The sequence below is a fragment of the Caretta caretta genome, chromosome 6, assembly GCF_965140235.1.
Source record: "Caretta caretta isolate rCarCar2 chromosome 6, rCarCar1.hap1, whole genome shotgun sequence".
NCBI classification, from domain to species: domain Eukaryota; kingdom Metazoa; phylum Chordata; order Testudines; family Cheloniidae; genus Caretta; species Caretta caretta.
In genome coordinates, this window is record NC_134211.1 from 33,180,514 (window position 1) to 33,202,319 (window position 21,806).

General features: G+C 42.7%; 1 protein-coding gene and 1 long non-coding RNA gene across 3 annotated transcripts in view; one reads left to right on the forward strand and one right to left on the reverse strand.

Annotated features, from left to right (window-relative positions):
- Positions 1 to 878: 878 nt before the first annotated feature.
- LOC125637772 (uncharacterized) lies at positions 879 to 3,235 on the reverse strand. The gene is made up of 3 exons (XR_007357071.2): positions 3,000 to 3,235; positions 2,099 to 2,291; positions 879 to 1,438 (listed from the first exon to the last, which is right to left on the reverse strand). It is a non-coding gene; the product is annotated as an uncharacterized LOC125637772 (long non-coding RNA).
- A 73-nt stretch (positions 3,236 to 3,308) lies between these two features.
- The window catches only part of SWAP70 (switching B cell complex subunit SWAP70), a 55,217-nt gene continuing 36,719 nt past the window's right edge, over positions 3,309 to 21,806 (forward strand). Inside the window, exons 1-3 of one of the 2 annotated variants that reach the window (XM_048852756.2) lie at positions 3,309 to 3,505; positions 12,847 to 12,987; positions 18,383 to 18,556. In XM_048852756.2, the coding sequence (XP_048708713.1) occupies positions 3,407 to 3,505; positions 12,847 to 12,987; positions 18,383 to 18,556 (414 nt within the window). In that variant the 5' untranslated portion in view covers positions 3,309 to 3,406. Of the gene's footprint in view, positions 3,506 to 9,439; positions 9,578 to 12,846; positions 12,988 to 18,382; positions 18,557 to 21,806 lie in introns of those variants that run through there. The other variant, XM_048852755.2, reaches the window with a different exon arrangement.

A 21,806-nucleotide genomic window follows, 5' to 3' on the forward strand; every position in this document is an offset into this window, starting at 1 on the left:
AGCTTTGTGAAATGATCAGTAAAACAAGTACGAATTTCACGTTTTGCCGAATGATGGCAACAGAACCACTCAGCATCAGTACCTTTTTTGGTTTACATATTGTTAAACCTGATTGAAAAAAGTACTAAGGAAGGATAAAGCCTGCTCCATGAAAGTCAATGGGAGTTTCGCCATTAGGCTGGTCCCTCTGATTAGACTGGAAAAATAATGGCACTGCACAATTTGCAAGTTTGGTCATCTCCACTTGTTTTTTTATATTGGTGATGACAGGATTATCAACATAAATATCTTCATATCGGATTGGACAGGAAGCATAGTCCTCTACAGCTTTGTTCTTTTATTGCATGTACACTTCACAAAAGTTCAGCTCACTTTTTGTCAAAAATCAAATACCTTTTCAGTTTGATATCTGATATGTCTTATGTCCTTGGCACACTTGCACAGGAAGGGGGTGGGCACACAGATGCCATACATCTTTTCTAGCTCCAGCTTCTACATCTTCAAATTCAATTATACTTTATTGGCATGAAAAAAGAGACAGGCTTTCTCAAGTATCTGTCAGAAGTAAATTAGAACCGTTATTGTTAGGGCTACTCAAGGTTTGATACTCGGTATCCGTTTGTCAGCAGGGTCCATTCTGGATGGGCTGGCAGATTTCTACATACTGCAATGCCGCCCCTGCTGTGATCCGCACACACCTTGTTTTATAAGACATGGAGTCAATTTCTTGGCACAATGAGCTTTTTTACAAGAACAAAATTGCCCCCATTGTAGCGGGTGGAATCTTTCCCCTGACTTCATGGGAGAAGATTCAGTTTCAGTTTTGCCCCAGAAGTAGCTGCATTTCAGCTGTGGGAAAAGCAATAACACGAGCCCTATTTACAGTTTGCATTTCAGTTTATTAAGTGATTTTAGACCCTTTGGAGTGAAATACACGATATCTATGTAAGTTGTTGTTTATTTCTGTGAGAATGTTCTCGACTGCGTACATCAATTTCCAGAAAAGAAAGTGGTTCATTGTGTACATATTTGGCAGAGGCATAGTGCCATTAGAGACAGTTCCTTAAAGACACTCATGCATAGCCACAATGTAACATATGGATAAACATAATAAATGAGGTCACAGAAATTATATAATAATGCTTTCCCTTACCCCTTTGAAGAAAATAAAGAGAACCTCCACCTTCTTCCTTGACTCACACTTTGTCTCAGCTGTCTATACCTTGGCATTATTCCAGACTCTCAGCATGCCTCATCCTTCTTTGATTGCAGTTCTGCCTATCATCCCCTCAAACAACATTGCATTGTTGCCACAGAGCTTCGTCTCCATCCATGCTTTCATTTCGTCTTGCCAGGCTTATTGCAACGCCGTTCTCTTTAGCCTCTGCAAATCCAGTCTCTCCAGATGCTAGCAAGTGCAGAATGCTGCTACCTTTCCCTTCTCAGACATAAAAAAATGTGATCAAACAACGTTATTGGCTTCTTGTTTATTTCAGGATCCACATAAAAAATGTCCTTATTTTAAAACCACCAATGGATTTATTTCCGCCTACCTCACTGACTTTGTCTCTTTCTACTCTCCCCTCCTTATATTCCATTTACCACTGGCTTCCTCAGACAATATCACCATTGTTAATCCAAAAGCTTGTCCTGCTAGAGCTGCCTGGAACTGCCACCATATTTCTCATTGATTCGCAATCTCATTTCAAATTCCACTCAAGCGACTAGCAAAAGTTGCATGCCCTATAGAGATAGTGTGTATGTAAAGGTCAGACAAAGCCATGTGGAATCATCAGGGCTGTTTTAAAATACTAATTTAGGAGAGGGAGTTGCCTGTTGGTGGTACACTGAAATCTGTATAAGGCCAATTTGAGACAAAGCATTAGGTGCTCATCAGTGTTGTTAGAGGGACCCCCCATACTAACATTACCATGATTTATTTTTAAATTCCACTGGAAACACTCATTTAAAAACATATAAACATTCCTGAGGGTCAGGCCCCCAAATTATTAGATTTTCCCTTATTAGCTTGAAGGCCTTACTCCTAAAAACACTTCCACATATGCTTAAATTTACTCTTGTGAATAATCCTACTCACCTGCTAATAGTTACACATATTGGATCAGGTGCTTTGTTGGAGCAAGTGTCCTTGGTGAATAAGGGTAATAGGTCCCTTCTATGGAGAAGGGACTCATTACCTTAAGGGACCAAGTGAGGATGTCTGAGGCAATGGCCTGGTGCAGGGTTGCCTTGTACAATTTTTAATTCTTAACCTCAAAATGTGCCGTCTTCTGTAAGGTAGAAAGAACGTGTTAAAATACAGCTATATGCATGCACGTAGTATCCATGCTTGTATGTGCTGTGCTGCAGAGGGCATGAATGGAGGGCACCAGCACACCTCACTAAGGTACCCACGACCAGTCCCAGGGGACAAGGCAGAATACCTGCAATGCAGGTACTTGTGCCCTAGGAGGGGTCAGTGTCTGACCCTATAAAGCAGGGGAGGCCAACCTGAGCCTGAGGAGGAGCCAGAACTTACCAATGTACATTGCCAAAGAGCCACAGTAATAGGTCAGCAGCCCCAAGTTAGCTCCCCGCTCCCAGCGCCTCCCAGCCATTGGCAGCCCCAGGGATCAGTGCCTGCACCAGCTGTTTTGAGGTGGGGGGGGGGCGGTGCAGGCTCAGGGGAGGGGGCGGGAAGGGATGGAGGGGGGGCAGGGTCTGTGGCAGAACCAGGGGGTGGAGCAGTGAGCACCCTCTGGGCACATTGGAAAGTTGGCACCTGTAGCTCCAGCTCCGGAGTCGGTGCCTATACAAGGAGCCACAGGTTGGCCACCCCTGCTGTAAAGCATTTGGGGGCTACAGGTTTCGTTTTAGAGACATTACAGAAAACAAGGCCCTGAGCCTGCAACCACTTCTGCCCCAGGACAGCGTCACTCCCCGCACAGCGCCCCTGCGCGCAGCCCCGGCTGGGAGCGTTGCCAGGATCGGGGCCTCACCTTTCACTGTGATCATTACCCACGGGCCCTCGCCTGCCGTGCGGCCCCGCGGGCAGCTCAGGGCCGGGGGGACTTCGCCTGCCAGGGGCCGGTTCCAGCCCGCTGCGGGGGGGAGGGGTGCCGGGAGCAGGGGCTGGCCCAGCTTGGGGCTGCTTTATGCGAGGGGTCAGGGAGAGGTGGAGCGGGGCGCGCACGATCCTCAGCCTGCAGCTGCCCAGGGCTCAATCACTTCCTATTGCCCCGGAGGGCGCAGCCCTGCCCCGCGCCGCTGGGCCTGGTTGGCTGCCGGCGGCGGAGAGGGGTGGAGTGATGCGAGCTGCAGCAGGGGACCGGGCGGCTGGGGCGCAGCGGCGCTGGAGCTGGCGGAGCGTGCGGCTGGGGCGCAGCGGCCTGGGGGCAGGCTGGCCATGGGGGGGCTGAAAGAGGAGCTGCTCAAGGCCATCTGGCACGCCTTCACCGCCCTGGACCTGGACCGGAGCGGCAAGGTCTCCAAGTCCCAGCTCAAGGCAAGTGCGGGAGGGAGCCTGGGGGCGTCAGCTGGGCTGGGGGGCAAGTGTCCTCCGCCCCACCCCGGGGCGCGGGGCTGCTGCTGGCGAGGGGCCCCGGGGACGGGCAATAGCAGGGGCTTTGCAGGCTCCCGCCCCAGGGCTTCCAGGCTGTGATTCCTTCCTTCTCTCTCCCCCCGCCGAGAGAGAGCGAGAGGAAGGAAGCAGCTTGTGACTATCCCTGGGTTGCTGCTGCTGGGGAAGCAAAATCAGCAGCCTCAGTCTTTTATTCCTGCTCTTCACAGGGGTGGGGATGGAGAGCAGGAGCCTGGGAGCCTCCTGCAAAGCCCTGGGACAGTTGCCTCAGAGAGGCTTGGTGCTTTGGCTCCATTGTGGCGCTGCTGGATACTCCAGTCAGGACAGCGTCAGTCACATTGACGCTCTCTTGGGATGGCCCCAAAATGGTGGGGCTCACTTTGAACATGGAAGGGGGGGTGGGTCTGGAAACGTTCTATCTGGACACTCACTTGGACTGTCCTGGAGATAGTACCCTGGTGTCTATCTTTGCCATCATATAACTCTGTAAAGTCACTGAGGACCCATGGGAATAAAGCTATTGGTGCAGAATATGCACACCCTGTGTGACCATCTTCTCTGTGAGCCATCCAGTTCCCATCATGTTCAATGGGCAAAACCAGGGTAGAGTAGTGCCCTTTCCAGATTGTTTGAAGTGCTATGTAGGCTACAGATTCATTTTTCTCCAGTACTGTTCCCTAGTCTGATGTGCAGCGCCCTGGGTCTTGAGCTGTTACATATGTGTGCGTGTGGGTCCTGAAGTTAAAGCAGTTCTCTTGTCATGGAGGGTGATGCAGCTTATTTGATTTCTGGCCTGTAGGTACACTTATACAAACCCATTCTTCAGTCATTTGCCTTGAGTACCCTTTTCTGCATCGCTCTCTTGTAGACTAGATGCAAGGTCCCAAACAAAGGACTTGACGCCATTCAAGTAGAATTTAGAGTCTGCCAAAGGGAGACTGAGGTTTTATAGCACTCTGAGCGTAAACAGGAGAAGTAGTCAAGAGGCTCCAACTGTGTGATTCTTTTCCAGCTTATGCTCTAAAGTGATGTGTGTTCTTAATAGAACTCACACAGCTTGTGGAATCTGATTCCATTCTGGCCGTGTTTCATAGATCATTGTATTGATCACCAGGTCAACTGTAACCTCTGTAATCACTGGAGAAAACTTGAGGACTGTCTCTCTTCTGAAGGACAGTGTGTCTGTCCTTATTACAGTGGGAAACCCACAGTCAGCTTGAGTAGGTTGGGGATACAAACGTTCTAATTTATCAAGGCTCTCGTTGTTTTTTTTAATCTTGTTTTCCTGCCGCTCCCTGCTATATTCTCTCTTGATTTGTAGGTCCTGTGCAGTCTCTGTCTAGTTACCTTTTGCAGTAATTGTTCCCCATTATTGTAATTGCCCTGCCTTGAGGGTATGAGGAAAGGTTGACACTTGAGACGTTTATAAAATAAATGGTGGGTGGTCATCTTTGACAGTTCCCCTTAGTGTCAGCATGTTTGCTGTGCATTAAGTTAACTTTAATTATCTGCTGTGTTACCCCTCAACCACACCAAAGATTTTTGGCATTTGTACTACTTCTGGAAGTGGATTATACCCCCATTTCTGAAGAACTCACATTCTAATTTCTCTTCCCAGCTGGTCTGTTTGTTCCACAAAAGTGACATTTTATTATTTTTTCAAGGCAGTACAAACATAAAAATAATCCAGCATAAGAATGAATGTGTTTTATGCAGCAGATGTCCAATTCCAAAGGGGTTTACTTTCTGTACTAGTCTTAATTTAATGGAAATAGAAAGTGATGGAGACAGGTATGTGGGTCCTTTCTACCCCCTCTGCATTATTTGGAGAGGAGTCAAGCCCCTGGGAAAAAAACTAGGACCCATCAGGACAGAGGCAGTTGTGTGAGATGTCCCTTATCCCTTTTCTCTTAATTACTTAATTCCTTTGTACGTGATATCTGTACAGCCAACAGGTAAAGACCTAGGAGTGAGAGGGGACAATATGAGAACAGCCACAGTATATGGCATAGTTCTTGAGTTAACTTGTTCCTCTGTCAGTCTTTTTTAAAAATGCAAATATGGGTGCTACTGTCTAATTTAAGCAACATTAGTCCTCTTTTGTATTTTAAAGTATTGTGCATTGATTCATTTGACCAGTATTTTCTAGTAGTTCTGCAGTTATATTGATTACCCCATTCTTTTACGCATCGGCAAAAATTGTAAACATTTATGATGCTTGTCTGTTCATAAATTACACGTTAATTATAAACATTGCTCTTGTTTTGTTTATATATTGCACCACGCCCTTTCAAATGCCACTGTAGCAAAATTTCAGTATAATTTTTGTGGAAGCAATTACAGCTTTAGTTTACTATTGTGGTTCTAGTATGAGCTACGTGCAGGCATATGTTTTACTATTTTTAAATCTTCCTTTTGGTTTCACCTTTTTTTGCACTCTTCAGTTTCTAAATGGTTTATTAAAGTGTTGTGTCTTGGTGGTTTGAATAGTAAAGAGAGTTTCCAGAAGTTTAATGTAGTCTTTGGACAAATCTTGCAAATGCTTACTACTGGATTTCCATGAGAATGCTTACTGCTGTAAGCATTACATGTGGTAGTATGTTTGAGAAATTGAAACCTTAGAGATGATGCAAGCCAAACCCATTTTTACACAATATATGAAAACTTTGTTGTATTTCTTCCTAATTTTCTGTTTGATGGTGGACTGTTGACTAGTCACAGCTTTGCTGTTCTTCCTTGTTTGCTCCTTGTAGCCTACATTTTCAAAAGTGGTTTGGGCATCTCAATTTTTGGGTCCTTGACTTCACTCCTTAATAGGGCCTGATTTCCAGAAGGTGGGGTGACCAACGCTCTTGGAAAATTTTGCCTTTTTCAGGTGTGTCAAGGTGTGTGACCAAAAAGTGAGGCCACCAAAGTCTCCAGTCACTTTTGAAAATTTTGGCCAGCGTGCTGATCGGCAGGGTGATACAGGGTTAGGATAACAGGGCAGAAACAAGAGAGGGAGATGTATGTTACAGAACATTAGTTTAATATCCAAGTGGAGAAGATAAAGGTGGGTCATCTAGCAAAAGTGAGCAGTATGTAGTTGGTCCTTATTATGAGAAATTGTTACTTTATTATATTAGCTGGAATGAATGAAATTATTTATCTTGTTCTCCCTTCAGACTGAAAACATCACTGCACCATACCTCTACCAGTATAGAATACCCTTCTAAACTGGGGGCGGGCAAACTTTTTGGCCCGAGGGCCACATCGGGTTTCTGAAATTGTATGGAGAGCCGATGAGGGGAGGCAGGATGGCCCGGCCCCCGCTCACTATCCAGCCCACCCTGCTTCTCACCCCCTGACCGCTCCCCCAGGACTCCTGCCCCATCCAACCCTCCCTGTCCCCTGATGGCCCACCCAGAACCCCTGCACCATCCACCCCTCGCTGTCCCCTGACTGCCCCCAGATCCCCCGCCCCTGACTGCCCCCCGCCGCTCCATCCAACCCCCCTCTCATACCTGACTGCCTCCCTGGGACCCCTGCCCCCATTCAACCCCCCCTGTTCTCTGCCCTCTGACCACCCCAATCCCTATCCACAGCCCCGCCCCCTGCCCACCACCCCAAACTCCCCTGCCCTCTATCCAAACTCTCTGCCCCCTTACCGCGCCGCCCAGAGCACCGGGACAGGCAGCCATGCCGCCCGGCTGGAGCCAGCCATGCCACTGCGCAGCACAGAGCACCGGGTCAGGCCGCGGCTCTGTAGCTGCGCTGCCTGGCAAGAGCTCGCAGCCCCACTGCCCAGAGCATTGCGTCAGAGGCGCAGAGAGCTGAGGCAGCAGGGGAGGGGCCGGGGGCTAGCCTCCCGGGCAGGAGCTCCGGGGCTGTGCAGGAGGGTCCTGCAGGCCTCATGTGGCCTGCTGCCTGTAGTTTGCCCACCTCTGTTCTAAACTCAAGTCTCCCAACTGTCAGCATTATACCCTATACTGAAACATTTTTGTTATATTGTTTGTATTAGCATAGTGCCTATGAGACCTGGCCCGAGACACCATTGTGTGCTGTACAAACCAGAACAAGGAAAACAGAACCTGCCTCAAAGAGCTTATGCTAGATTGTAAGCTAAGAGACAACAGATGGAGACACAGACTGATGGCAAAATACAAGAAAACCAGGAGACACTATTGGTCAGCATGATAGGCAGTGTTTTGACACAGCAGTGATCTAACTGTTGTCAGTTCTTTTGTAGGCATCACAGAGGGCTTTGAAGGAAGATAATGAGTTAGTTTTGTCAGTGTTTATGGAGTGCACCTCCCAAGGGTGAGATGCAGCCTGGGAGAAAGCACAAAGGTGCTTGTTTGAAAATGTAACAAGTGGCCAGTGCAGGCTGTCTCGTCATGGGCCGATGGGAGGTGAGAGTTGACTTTCTGATAGATGACAGGTAAGGTGGGCACAGGCTGTGAAAAGCTTTGAAAGTAAAGACAAATAGCTTATGTTTGATGCGATAGAGAAGGGGGAGCCAGCGCAGGGGTTAAAAGGGAGGGGTGACATGGTCAAAGTGGGGGCAAGGAAAGTGATGTTTGCAGCAGTGTTCTGAATGGATATGAGTGGGGCAAGATTGCATTTGTCAAGGCCAAAGAAAAGTATGTTGCAGTAACTGAGATGCAAGATCATGTCCAAACTCTCAACAGTTTTAGCTGTGTGGATAGGAAAGGCCGTATCTTAGAGATATTATGCAAAAAGAATCTTAAGGGAGGACCTAGAGAGAGATCTGAATTGAAGATGATGCCCAGGTTATGGGCCTGAGTGATGTCCAGGATGCTGGTATTGTCAGTGATTGAGAAAGGAGACTGAGGATGGGAGCATGTTGAGCTGGAACGGATGGCAAGATGTCCTTTAGGAGATGTCAGAGAGACAGTCCAAGAATATCTCGAAGTGACTTTGTAGAAGGCTAGTAAATGGAATTGTACAGTTCCATAACTCTTTTAAACTCTTAAAGAAAAAACCCAATCCCACCCTCTCCTAAAAGATGAAACTAGTACTGAAGAAAATATCAATATCCTGTGCAGTGCAAGGCTGTTTCTCTTAACGGTCCCATTATTATTTTGGCTGTAATACTCTTTTATATGGGGCAGTTACTATCTGTTGAATAAGTTGTTGGAGTGTTCCTTCTCTTTCTGGGGGACAGATCACCTATGGGGGCACTCTTATGCTTGCTGTTCAGCACATGTGTAAGGGTTTGCAGGATCAGGGCCTAAGTAATTCTAGGAGTTGCAAAGGTAGCACAGATAGAGCTGTGTTAGAGACATAAATACCAAGTAAAGCAACTTTAAAAATAAAAACATGATTCAGAAGTGTCTAGCAAAGTCTCATGAAGCTTTCAGGACCTTAGGGATCCAGTGCTTTGGCTGGAGTCAGTTACTGCAGGGGTTTGCAGCTTGATCCACAGCATAGCAGAAAGATGACTTTTTGGCATGGAGCAAGAGACTGGTTCTGGCATGGAGGTGGATTGTTAATTGTGGCAACAAGAGCATAATAAATGCGGAAAGAAAAAGTTGCCTAGCAACCATAAGGGCACTAGAAGAATTATCCTTACTGGTGGAAATTTTCTTCACAGTTTAACTGAGATTCTGCAGTACAAGGGGCTTTTTAGTCCCTTAAGCTTGCGCTAAGCTATTTTTTTTCTGTTGATCGTCAGAGTGATGCTTTAGATGATAGGCTTTTAAAAAAAAAGTAAGAACTCATTGCTGAGTTTTCTCAATGTACTCTAGATACCAAGAAAGGCAGTTGGCTCTCTGCCACTTCAAAGAATGGAAGATTTTGGAAGGCAGCAGGGAATTTCTTGAACTATGAAAAGAAGGAACTGAGCATAATAGAGTCTCAAATAAGGCAGATTTTCAAAAATGATTGAAAGTAGAATTCTTTCCTGGGATCTGGTTCCTAGTTGTTGAAACCATCCAGGGTTTCCTTCAGCCTTTGGGCAGCAGTAAGCCCTCAAGGGGGAGAGCAGGAAGAGGGGTAAGAGCTAGGCAGATGAGAACAAAGTTCTGCTTTTATTCAATATTCCTTAGTTGTTGTTAATGGTAACCTTGTAAAAGAGCAAATTTTTTTGGAATGTTCTGGTTAAGTGCCTTCTACCTGAAAATTCAGATCAATTTATTCCTAATCTCTCCTAAATACATAGATAACAGGAGGGAAGCTTAATCAGGGGAGGAAGGAGCACTGGTCTCTTTCTCTGCATTAGCAGGAGACAGGGGGGCTTTAGTGTTTGGAATAATTTGTTTGGTGAAGGTAATTTTAAATTGGAGGGGAACATCTTGTTGAGGAGGGCAATGTATTTGTGTGCGTGTCTCTGGGTTGTTGTTTTTTATTTATTTTTTAACATCATCGCCCCAATTCATAGGGTGTGGTGAAAAGGGTAAAGTGAAGGGGAATGTTTGTTTTTAAACTTCTCATCACTGGAATGGGTGGGTATTTTAAGAGACTCCAGAGGGCCATTGCATCTTCCTCCACCATACTTCAGTACAGTGTAGCCAGTGTGAGGCATTTTGCTTAGGATCAAATTTTCAATAGGATCTCAACCTGGCATCTAAAACTATATCCCCAATATTTATTCACCTGAGTTCTTGTACATAGTCTGAGACCCGGCTTTGCATGTGTATATGCAACTTTTGCATGAATAGCTGAAAAATGGTGCAAATCACAGTGTGAACACAAAACGTAGATATAATTTTATTATCTGCTTTGGAAAACTTAGCAGTTAATATAAAATGGCAGGCAATAGAGAGCAGTACCTATTTCTGTTCTCTTTAGACTTCTTTGTTACCTGGCTAGGTCAGATTAAATTATTTTGTTTTATTTTAATGTACATGTGTGAAGATTTTGTTTTCATGGACGTGTGTGTGTGTGTGTGCTTTTATAAATTAAAATGTGGTCTTGGTAGGATTTCATGATAATGCTGATACTTTGCTAGGTTTTTTTTTATCCGTAAGAGCAATGGAGCAAATTTTAATGTAATCGGATAGGAAAGAAAACAGAATGACTCTCCATTGAATCTGCAACCTAGATACATTCTTCTTAGCTAACAACTCTGAAGATTTCAAACCCATTTCCATTTATTCTAGTTTTGCAGCTACCCCATTTTCAACTGCTCTGTCACTAACACAGATATATTTAGCTGTCTATAAATAGCCCTAAACAAATTTGCAGACTTTCTCCCTGTCTCCCTTTGTTCTGTTTTTTAGATGTAGTACTTGCTCAATGAACAAAGAGGACCATTACGTACATCTCTCAGAGAGAGAGAAAGACCAAATGATGTCAGTTGCTATCTTTTCTCACAGCTGGGTAGTTAGCTTTCTTTTATGTAGGCAGGATGCATTTTTTTTTAAAATGCAAGCTATTTTTTTTCTGTCTAATGCCTCTTCTTTCTGCATGTTGTCTTTATTATATTGTTTCTCGTACAGCACACTGGGAAAAGAAATTTACAGTTTCAATCCCTTCATAGATAAGTAAGGTTAAATGCTTAACCCAGTTTCTGTAGCTTTATGGGGTCCTTCAGGGCTGGACACTGTACTATATAAATCAATGGGAGTTTTCCTCTTTGACTTCAATGGATGCAGGATCAAGCCCTAGTAAGCCATGTTAGGGCCTGTCTTCACTAGCAACTTTAAAGTGCTGACGCGGCAGCGCTTTAACGTGGCTGTGTAGTCGCGGCACCAGCGGTGGGAGAGAGCTCTCCTAGTGCTATGGAAAAAAACCACCTCCACGAGGGGAATAGCTACCAGTGCCGGGAGCGATTTTGTTTTCATGGTCTGAGACCCGGCTTTGCATGTGTATTTGCAACTTTTGCATGAATAGCTGAAAAATGGTGCAAATCACAGCGTGGCTCCCAGCGCAGGTGCACTGTCTACACTGGTACTTTACAGCGCTGCAACTTGCAGCGCTCCGGAGGGTGTTTTCCCCCCCGCAGCACACTCATGAGCGAGAAAGTTGCTGTGCTGTAAAGTGGCAGTGTAGACAAACCCTTGGACTGGCTGAGCAGCAGGCTGTCTGATCCTTGGGAAGGTATGTGAGAGAGAAGAGAAGGAAGGAACCACGCTCTCTGTGGCTGGGAGATGCGGCACCTTTCACCAGGACTCTTAGGATGAATCTGCAATATGAGCTAGAGAGGTGATTCCCAGAGCCTGCATATGCTCGTGTGAGTATAAATAGCATCATAGCCATGGTAGCAGTGGCATGGCTGAGCTATGCTGAGTACAACCCCCTGGACCCCCATGTGTACTTGGCATGGCTAAGTCGGTTGCCATTGCCCGTGCTACCATGGCTACACTACTATTTATGCTCATGCTAGCAGGTGTACACAAGCTAAGAATCACACCCCTAATTTGTTGTGTAGAATGTAGCCTTACTGCTACTAGTTTCATGGCATAAAAGTAAAAATGATCTAGGTTCTTTGCTCCATAGTTGGTAACCAGGCATATATTTTGCTTGTAAAATGCTGCATACAATGGAGTTTTAGATGTATTTATTGCCACTTAGTTTTCATGAACTCTGTACTTCCTTAAAACTAATGAAGCCTGTAGCCTCTCATTGAAGGTCATTTCTCTAGATAGGTTATGCGGGGGATGAAACGGATGAAGTAACACATGCAAATATGTTGTTTTAAAATAAAATGTTAAGAATTACTTCTGAACTCTTCCCTTCCCTCCACCCCTTCCCGCAGGGCCCTCCTGTAACATTATTTGCCTCTTACCAGTTGAAACCTATGGTAGATATAGAAAAGTAACTGAAAAACAAGCAGATGAGAGAAATTCAAAATCTATACCTTTATTTGACAAGTTAGCATTTCCTATAAACTCAAGATGTCTGCTGAAATACTTTTCATGAGTCAGTTTAGTCACATTGCTGAATTTTTATAACAACAGGAGCTGGTTATGCTTATCATTTCCCCTTATTAACTAATTTCCTCATAGAAACATGAACTCTGTATTTCCACAGATCTTCCCTTACTTTCAAATACATGATTTGAATTCTCTGTGAAGCTGTTTTTGTATTTGTTTGTTAACCACTGGATTGTAACCATTTTGACTCTGTAATAGTGTTACCATTTGAAGTGTTTGAATTCCTGCAACTCAGCTACTAGAACTGTATTTTCCTTCAACAAAAATCCCCAGTTTACAACTCACCCTGACATGAATGTGTCTCATTCTGAGCAGACTTTAGTGAATCACAGCGCTGCCACTAAGGAAACTGACCTCTGATCTCACTGATTTGTTTTCCGTTTTTAGGTCCTTTCTCACAATTTGTGCACAGTGCTAAATGTTCCACATGACCCAGTGGCCTTGGAAGAGCATTTTCGGGACGATGATGAAGGACCAGTTTCCAATCAGGGTTACATGCCATATTTAAACAAATTCATCTTGGAAAAGGTAAGTTTTTAGTTCTTCTTGTGTTCTCTCTTCAAGTAAGCAGTTTTAGGATTAGATAATAAACTTAGAAATGGACAGGGAGGAAGGGAAATGAAGAAATGCTGATCCTGATTCTGTACATTGGGACATAATGGAGAAATGCTCTGTGCAGAGTTGTATGCCTTAAAATTGCAAGATGCAGTATTATGGTTTGGTTTTTGTTTTGATTTTTTTAACCCCACTGCCTGGGCCACACTTGTGCAAAGACGTGTTCATGTACATAGTGGATTGTGGTTAAAATTATTTTAAAACTTGTAGAACTGTATGTTGACCTATATTATACTATAGTGATATGTAGACTCATTTACAAACAGGAAGGGCAGAAATTCCTTATATCGAAAGAGGGTATTTTAATTTGAAAACCCACAAAAATACTAGTATAGTGGGAGTCAATAGGTGGTACTATTAGTTTTAAAAGTTCTTTCTCGTAGTGCACAAGTGTTGTTCGTTCTTTGAAGAAATGCACTGTTAGTTCTGTGATGTATTTTCTTTTTTGGGGGAACTCTGGCGAGGAACAAGGTTTGCTCTCTACCTTAATCTATCTAACTAGAGGCAATTCTTGAGGCAGAGTTGCCCTCTGGGAACTGGGCATTAGTGTTTTGTCAGAAATTCCAAAAGAGGGAGTTGTCTGTGTGCCGTTTGTGACCACCTCTGTTCAAGGCATGGTGTATGAAAGTGTAAAATAAACAGCAATAAGACTATTCCCAGTTTCCCCATCACTGATTTCTCCTCCAGTGAGAAGCTGACCTGCAAGGCCCCAAAATTTGCTACCCCTTTGCAGAGGGGTGACAATAGCTATGCAGATAGTGGCCCCCTTTTTATAGCATTAATGAGTTCCGCCTAATGGAGTCCTGTAGCAAGGAATAGCTGGAAAGTTTTGTGCAGCATCATGTGTCACACTTTGTGCAAATTATTTAAGGAACCAATTTGTCTTTAATGATAAACTTAAAAATAGCATATGCATTTAATACTGGTGAGCATTACAGAGCTTTGAGGCGCATAACTCCTGGCAGGTCTGGTTGAGGTATCACCAGCAGTGAAGTTAAGCCTCATCAGGAATGCTGGAAACTCCCTAGAAGTAGGGGGACCACCAGTGCCCAAACTGTGGCCTCCGTCCCTCCGCTGGCCCCGTGCCCACTCCACTTCTTTCCCCCCAAGGCCACTCACTCCTCATTGCCTGCTCCCCCTTAAGGCAGGTAAAAAATTTAAAAATGATGGGGCCCAGGCCCTCTAGGCCCCTCTTTCTGGCACCACTGAGCCTCATCCCTTTCTTTAGTTTTAACCAGTCAGCCCCCGCTATCTCTCTGGACTTTAGTTCTCCCACAGATTCCACACTCTTCCCTCCTTTTGTGTGTGTGTGTGTGTGGGGGGGGTGATGGTGGTGGGTTTTTGGTGTGTTAGCCATTGAAGCACATCAGGGTACATCATGATGCTGATGTATCTGTTACTTTCTTGGCCATTCTGTGGTGAAGCATTCTGCAGTGTTAACTTGTAAACGTGGAAGCATTTTAGTTTAAAGAGACTGTTTGTTTATTCTGAAATACAAAAAATCCATCAAATTTTCCTACCAAATCTTCCAAAGAAAGAAAGGGCCTTATTTTTCCCAAAAAAGAAAGAGCCTCAACTGGGTGGAGAGCCTGAACTGTAGTCCCAACTTTTTACAAATGCCTTTCACAGGCAGTATCAAGTCATTAAGCCAGTTGTCATCTGCAATGCACTGTCATAGAGAGAATAGAAAAAAGGGAAATGAAAAGCCACCTAAGTGCTTACATGAAATATGCTTTCATTTAAAAAAGTGTGCATAAGAGGAGTTGGCACTTTGGGGGAGGAGGGAAGGAGTACCTGCGCTATTACCATTTAATAGAACTTTAATTTGCAAAACTTTTTCATCTTAAAAGGAAAAAGTTGAGAAACCCGGGTTAAATTGCCCAGAATCTCTTGCTTTGTAATGCTAATTAAATGTCAGATATTTGAAAATGCTTGTATCTTAGATACAAATTAAAAGGGTTTTTTTATGCTGCTTGAGAAACTTCTGTTGTTCCTTTTTTAAGATCTGAATTATGCATTGCTGCATATACAAAGCTGTCTTTGTGGACAGTAAAAATCTTCATTGTACCCTGTTTTCTTTGGCAGTTTAGGAGGTATTTATGAACAAGTGTCAGAAGAGAAGAGAGATGCACTGGGTGAAGGCACGGATGCGTGCCATTTTTCCCTTGGAAAAATGAATTTTTGCTTTTCCCCATTTCAGTAATTTGTGCCTTAGTTTGGATGATTTTAGAACAAGTGAACAAATACCTATCCAGGATTTCCCCCCAAATCTGTATTCCTAAACAAAAATATTCACATATTAAACACTGCATGATCAAGTCCTTAGCGCATTATTCCTTATGGTACTCCCACTTATTCCAAAGGACACTCTGTTGATTTCCAGACATGCAGTTTCCTATGCATTCTTTCTGTGGGGTGATGGTATAACTGTCTTCCTGTTGTCTTCAATGAGAACGGAAGCAGCCTATTTTGAGGGAGTTCTTAAACTCACAGGGTATTTTGCTTTTTGAAAATTACCCAAACTCTCTCCTTTTATTTAAAATAATAAATCCTTGCATTTGGATTTTAATAAGATTCAGCATTTCTTAGAAAGTAAACATTGGTATTAGTATATGGCAAAGACGCTCTTGTGTTTTAGAAGGCCTTTAGACTAAAATTAATTATCAGCTTGTTTTTACTGGAAATTAGAAAGAAGCTTTTGCATTAGTTTTGTAGCATAGTGTATTGTTTCTCAGTGTTCACAAACTATCCAAATCATTTTTATTTTCAGCAAACATGCCAATCTGTATAGAAAAATCACTTTGAGGTGCCAAAGCAACAACTCATATTATCCTGCCTCACTTCTAGAGTAAATCTTATTGAGAAAACTGTTCAAGCTTTTTAAATCTTTCTTCTTCTATTCCTCAGTGTAAATGAATTATTTATCTAGAGTACTAGGGAATGAGTTGCCCTGCAACAAAGTCTCCATTGTTGAATCAGAGAAGCATGGAGAAATGCCCAGGTTGGCAATTTGATGAAGGAAGCAAGTAGCAACAAACTTTCTTTATTGGTATATGGAATTAGTATTACTAATACCTCCACTTATAATATTTTCATTATACCACCCTTATAGTTCCCTGGCAGATGTCTTGATGCTTTTGCATTTCAGATGTCTTCAGTTCAACATGCTTCCTCTTTATTTATATTTATTTCTGTTGCCCTAAAAATAAAGAGAGAGAGAGAGAAATATGAATCTTGCCAGTCTGATTTTTTCATACTCTGTTTTTTGTTTCTCTGCTTTTTATGCACTTATTATTGAGTTGTCAGTAATATGTCACATGGATATCAGCCAAAATTATAATAGAAGAGTTACATAAAATTGTGACATAAAATAGTTACATAAAATCACACTTCCTTTCACTTATGCTGGTGGTAGCATTTTACACCCCGCTTTTCATATGTCAATTCGCAAGCTAGTGAAGAATCAGACCCATAAATTCCAAGTTCTTTCAGCTCCTTGGGGACTGTCTTTGTGTCTTGTAAAGCTCCAGGCAGGCTGCTGAATTTCTGTACTTAGTTGCACTTAAGGCTGTTTTGTTTGGTCAAATGCTGTTAGTGGGATATAGTGGTGGTGGTGGTTTTGTTTTATATACCAAGAAAACAAACAACAATCCTACAGGATTCAGAGACTTAAATCTTTTGTAGTTACAGTGTAAAATTTCTTTGGGAGGAGATGGAGGTGTTCTGTATTTTTTTTTTTTATTATTATTATTATTATTATTATACTTCATTGTTTTAAGTAAGAGAGTGCTTTTTCAACTTCTCTTTTAGTTCATCTTGTATCTTCCTTTGCACAAAAGCACAAATCAATAATCTGATAGTTTCTTTATGGTTAATAGCATAGAATAGTACAGAAGTTTCCAAGCAAAATGGTGACTTGAAGTAGATTGCACATGCTCCATAGAGAGTAGAGTAAAAAGCATATACTGGTGTATGGTGTAAATGTTGTTGTTAAAACTAACGTTAATCTTTAAGAACATGTTTGTTAGGTCACAAGCAGGATGAAACTCCTATAAAAATGTATGAATAAAATTCAAGATCAGACTCCGTCTGGGTTTAAATATTTTTACAATATTTTGGAGTCCAGTCAAGTCAGTTTCACTATTAGTATTTTTAAAGCTAATTTTGCAACTTCTTTTAAATTAAAAATCCAGGATGGCCTCTGCTGCTGTCTGATTTTATAAATGGATATTTGTTTATGTCACAATAAGCAGCTTGTGTGTGTTTATTACTGATTTCTGTCCATTTGCCTGCAGTTATTCCTATTCAGGATTAATGGGACTATGCAGGCATATCCAGATGAAGGTGGTTGGGGCTCAGTGGGGTGTGTGTATCTGGCTATGGGGGAATGGGTCTCAATGAGGGGCTCTGGGTGTGTGGGGCTCCCCACATTTTTTGTACGTTACAAAAAAGCAAGAGAAATCCCATTACAATGCAAAATGTGTCTTTAACTTCTGTGTAGACCAAGAAACAGCATTACAAAGCTGTAGAGTTATGAGTGATGGAGTATGTTTTAAATCTAACACGAGTGAGTGCATAAAATTATTATAGTATGGGAAAAATCTTCAACATCTGGAAATCATTCACCAATTATATACACATGTACAGGACGATGAAGAAACTGGAAATTTTCAAAGTTATGTCAAAATAATGAAAAATGTGAGAGTTTAGGAGAAAATTACAGGGGTATGTAAGGGTTGTATGTTCAAAAATAAGTGATTGCATGTGATTATGAATGATCGTGATTATGACTCTATTACAATAGCAGCACATTTAATATAATAAAATAGTAAAATATATTACAACAAACCTTTCACAGTTACTCTTCTGTACATAGCTTTTAGATTTTTTATGATGATGATGTCTGGATTCACTCCATCCGAGTTACTCAGCATAACATAAGGATAGTTGCAGTTAAGAAGGTGATAGTTATACAGGTTTAGCGGTGTGTTTTAACTAGGCCACTAGAGTAAATATGAAATATGGTGAATTCTCCTTCACTGACAATTTTAAATATGCTTTAATTCAATCAGAAACTGTGGGCTTGAAGCTGGTTTTACTGGATAAGATTCCAAGACCAGTGTCATGCAGGAGATCAGACTAGATGACTTTACTGGTTCCTTTGGGCCTTAAAGTTTCTGAATTTATTAATTAGAATTTTCTTGGTCCTTTAGTGTCATTTGATCAATACATTCTCACTTATGTTTATCTGTACAATGTCCTGTGCTGTTTAATGTAGATTATTTTTTTTTCATTTCTTTCTTTTTAGGTTCAAGGGAACTTTGACAAAGTTGAGTTCAATAGGATGTGCTGGACTCTCTGCTTCAAAAAGAACCTCACTAAAAGTCCTCTGTTCATTAGTGATGAAGATGCCTTTAAAGTTTGGGTTATTTTCAATTTTTTATCTGAGGACAAATACCCATTGGTCATTGTACCTGAGGAGGTAAGAAACAGTGATTTGAACTGCTTAATAACACGTGTTCCTTCAGTGACCAAATTGACCTCTGTTGCTGGTACCGTAGAACATCAGAGATGCAAACACCTCGGGAACGGAGGTGTTCATAACTCTGAAATGTTCGTGACTCTGAACAAAACGTTATGGTTGTTCATTCAGAAGTTTACAACTGAACATTGACTTACTACAGCTTTGAAACTTTACTATGCAGAAGAAAAATGCTGCTTTCCCTTTTTATATATATTTTTTAATTTATGTTTAACACAGGACTGGACTGTATTCTCTCTCTTTTTTTTTTTTTTTTTGGTCTCTGCTGATGCCTGATTACATACTTCCAGTCACAGGTGCCAACTTTTGTCAGCGCCAGTGGGTGCTCATGCCCCGCCCCCACCCCGCTCCAACTCCGCCTCTCCCTGCCCCTATTGGATCCCTCCCCAAATCCCTGCCCCAGCCCTGCCCCAGCTCAAGTGACCAGAGAGATTGAAGTGTTCTCCGACTGGTTTATGAATGTTATAATTCTTGACATCTGATTTGTGTCCATCTATTCTTTTACTTAGAGACTGTCCGGTTTGACCAATGTACATGGCAGAGGGGCATTGCTGGCACTTGATGGCATATATCACATTGGTAGATGTGCAGGTGAACGAGCCTCTGATAGTGTGGCTGATGTGATTAGGCCCCATGATGGTGTCCCCTGAATAGATATGTGGACACAGTTGGCAACGGGTTTTTTTGCAAGGATAGGTTCCTGGGTTAGTGGTTCTGTTGTGTGGTGTGTGGTTGCTAGTGAGTATTTGCTTCAGGTTGGGGGGCTGTCTGTAAGCAAGGACTGGCCTGTCTCCCAAGATCTGTGAGAGTGATGGGTCGTCCTTCAGGATAGGTTGTAGATCCTTGATGATGTGCTCAAGAGGTTTTATTTGGGGGCTGAAGGTGATGGCTAGTGGTGTTCTGTTATTTTCTTTGTTGGGCCTGTCCTGTAGTAGGTGACTTCTGGGAACTCTTCTGGCTCTGTCAATCTGTTTGTTTCTTCACTTCAGCAGTTGGGTATTGCGGTTGTAAGAATGTTTGATAGAGATCTTGTAGGTGTTTGTCTCTGTCTGAGGGATTGGAGCAAATGTGGTTGTATCGTAGAGCTTGGCTGTAGACAATGGATCGTGTGGTGTGGTTGGATGAAAGCTGGAGGCATGTAGGTAAGCACAGTGGTCAGTAGGTTTCTGGTATAGGGTGATGTTTATGTGACGATCGCTTATTAGCACCATAGGGTCCAGGAAGTGGATCTCTTGTGTGGACTGGTTCAGGCTGAGGTTGATGGTGGGATGGAAATTGTTGAAATCATGGTGGAATTCCTCAAGGGCTTCTTTTCCATGGGTCCAGATGATGAAGATGTCATCAGTGTAGCATCTGTCTTCAAAATAGCATCTGTCTTTAAAATAGCAGGAGTACTGGATGGTTCCCGGTAAACAAGGGCTTAACTTCAGCTCAGCTCTCTCTTCTCGCTGCACATGTGCTGAGGGACAGGCTATAAGAATGACTCCCTGACTGGACAGAGAGGAAAGGTTGCTTTTGGAAAGGAGGGCTCCACACCCAGGGCTCATGGTACTGGACTGAGCCCCTAGATGTGAAGTTTATTTTTTCTGCTTCTGTTAACTCTTTTATTTTCTTCTTGCAAATACACACTCTAACCTTCAAAAAATTTCAATCTTGAGAATCAGACCTTGTTTATTTTGTGTGTGTGGTGTTTAACCACTGCACCTGTTCACATGTGGGTTAAGTTGAATTTCTCAGAATCACCCACAAAGTCTCACTCTGAAGAAAACTTTTCTTATTTCTATCCCAGTGTTGTAATGATTTAGAAGACTCCGATTTTTTCTTTCCCTCTGTCCCCATGTCAGAGAGCAGAAGTTTGAAGATTTTCGCAAACCACCTTGTTTTAGTTAAAAAAAAAAAAAAAAAAATCTGCTTGAAACAGTGGCTGGTTGCTGTAGAAGCAGAGTTGTGCTGTGAATGAAGCACCGGAGATGAATTGCCTGTAATTTAAGAACTTGAATAACTATGGCCAGGTGTCAGAGTTACAGCCGTGTTAGTCTGTATTCGCAAAAAGAAAAGGAGGACTTGTGGCACCTGTAGCTCACGAAAGCTCATGCTCAAATAAATTGGTTCGTCTCTAAGGTGCCACAAGTACTCCTTTTCTTATAGCCAGGTGTCTCACTTAAACTAGAACAGAATTTTTAAAAGGTAACAAGTAGGCGCTTATTCCATGGAGAAGAGGAAAGGCATACTCTGGCAGCTCCTGTATGACACTATATAAAATCCAGTTGAATGCACTGCAGTCAGTATGACTCTCTTCGGCACTTTGGGGGCTTTGCCAACAAATGTTTAGAGTCAAGGATCAAAACAGGGTGATTCAAATTCCACAACATCACAAATAAAAATGAATGTAAATTGTTTATTATGCTAAGTGGATTGCGTGTTCAAACTGTGTGATGAATGCTCCTTATTTACTGACACATTTACTTCACGCATGTATCAATCAAAGACCATTTTATTCATAAAAAATATTGATTGATTCTCCTCAGTTTTATCCTGAGGAGTGTGGTTTTTTTTTTAATTTTTTTTACACTGGTGCAAACTTCAGTGATTCCTGATTCTCACTGGTGTGAGATTAGAAGCAGGCCCCCTTTTCTTTACACCACATTCTTTCTGAATACAGCAATGTCACTTGGTGTAGTACGGGAGAGAGTCTTTGTGTCTATTCTCCCTGGATAAACATTGCCTCATCAACATAAAATGAACCTCTGTGTTTTGCCAGGGCAGTTTATTTAGCTGCAGGACACTTTCACCCTGTGACAATGTTTTGCTGGGGCTTGGTGGTGTCGGGGCCAGAACTTATGGGGTTCTTTCTCTATTTTTCTCTCAAAGTTTGGCATACCTGGCAGTGACTGTTTTGTAAGCCAAGGAGTGAGTCAGTATTGGTAAGGGTCACTCAAGAGCAACACATGATTCTCTCCCTCTCCAGAAGGTGCTCTGAGCCCCTAATGAACTGTAGAACTTGGGACACAGATCAGATCCCTTATCTAGTGCTTGATTGTGCTGGCTGCTAGACAGCCTGGCTGGTCTGAGAGTAAACATTTGGCATCTTGCTATCTGATACTGTCATTAGAAGCGTCAGAGCCCCAGTGCTAAGGTGTATACTTTTCTCTCCTCTGAAATCTCATGCTACTACAAACGTCTGTTGCCG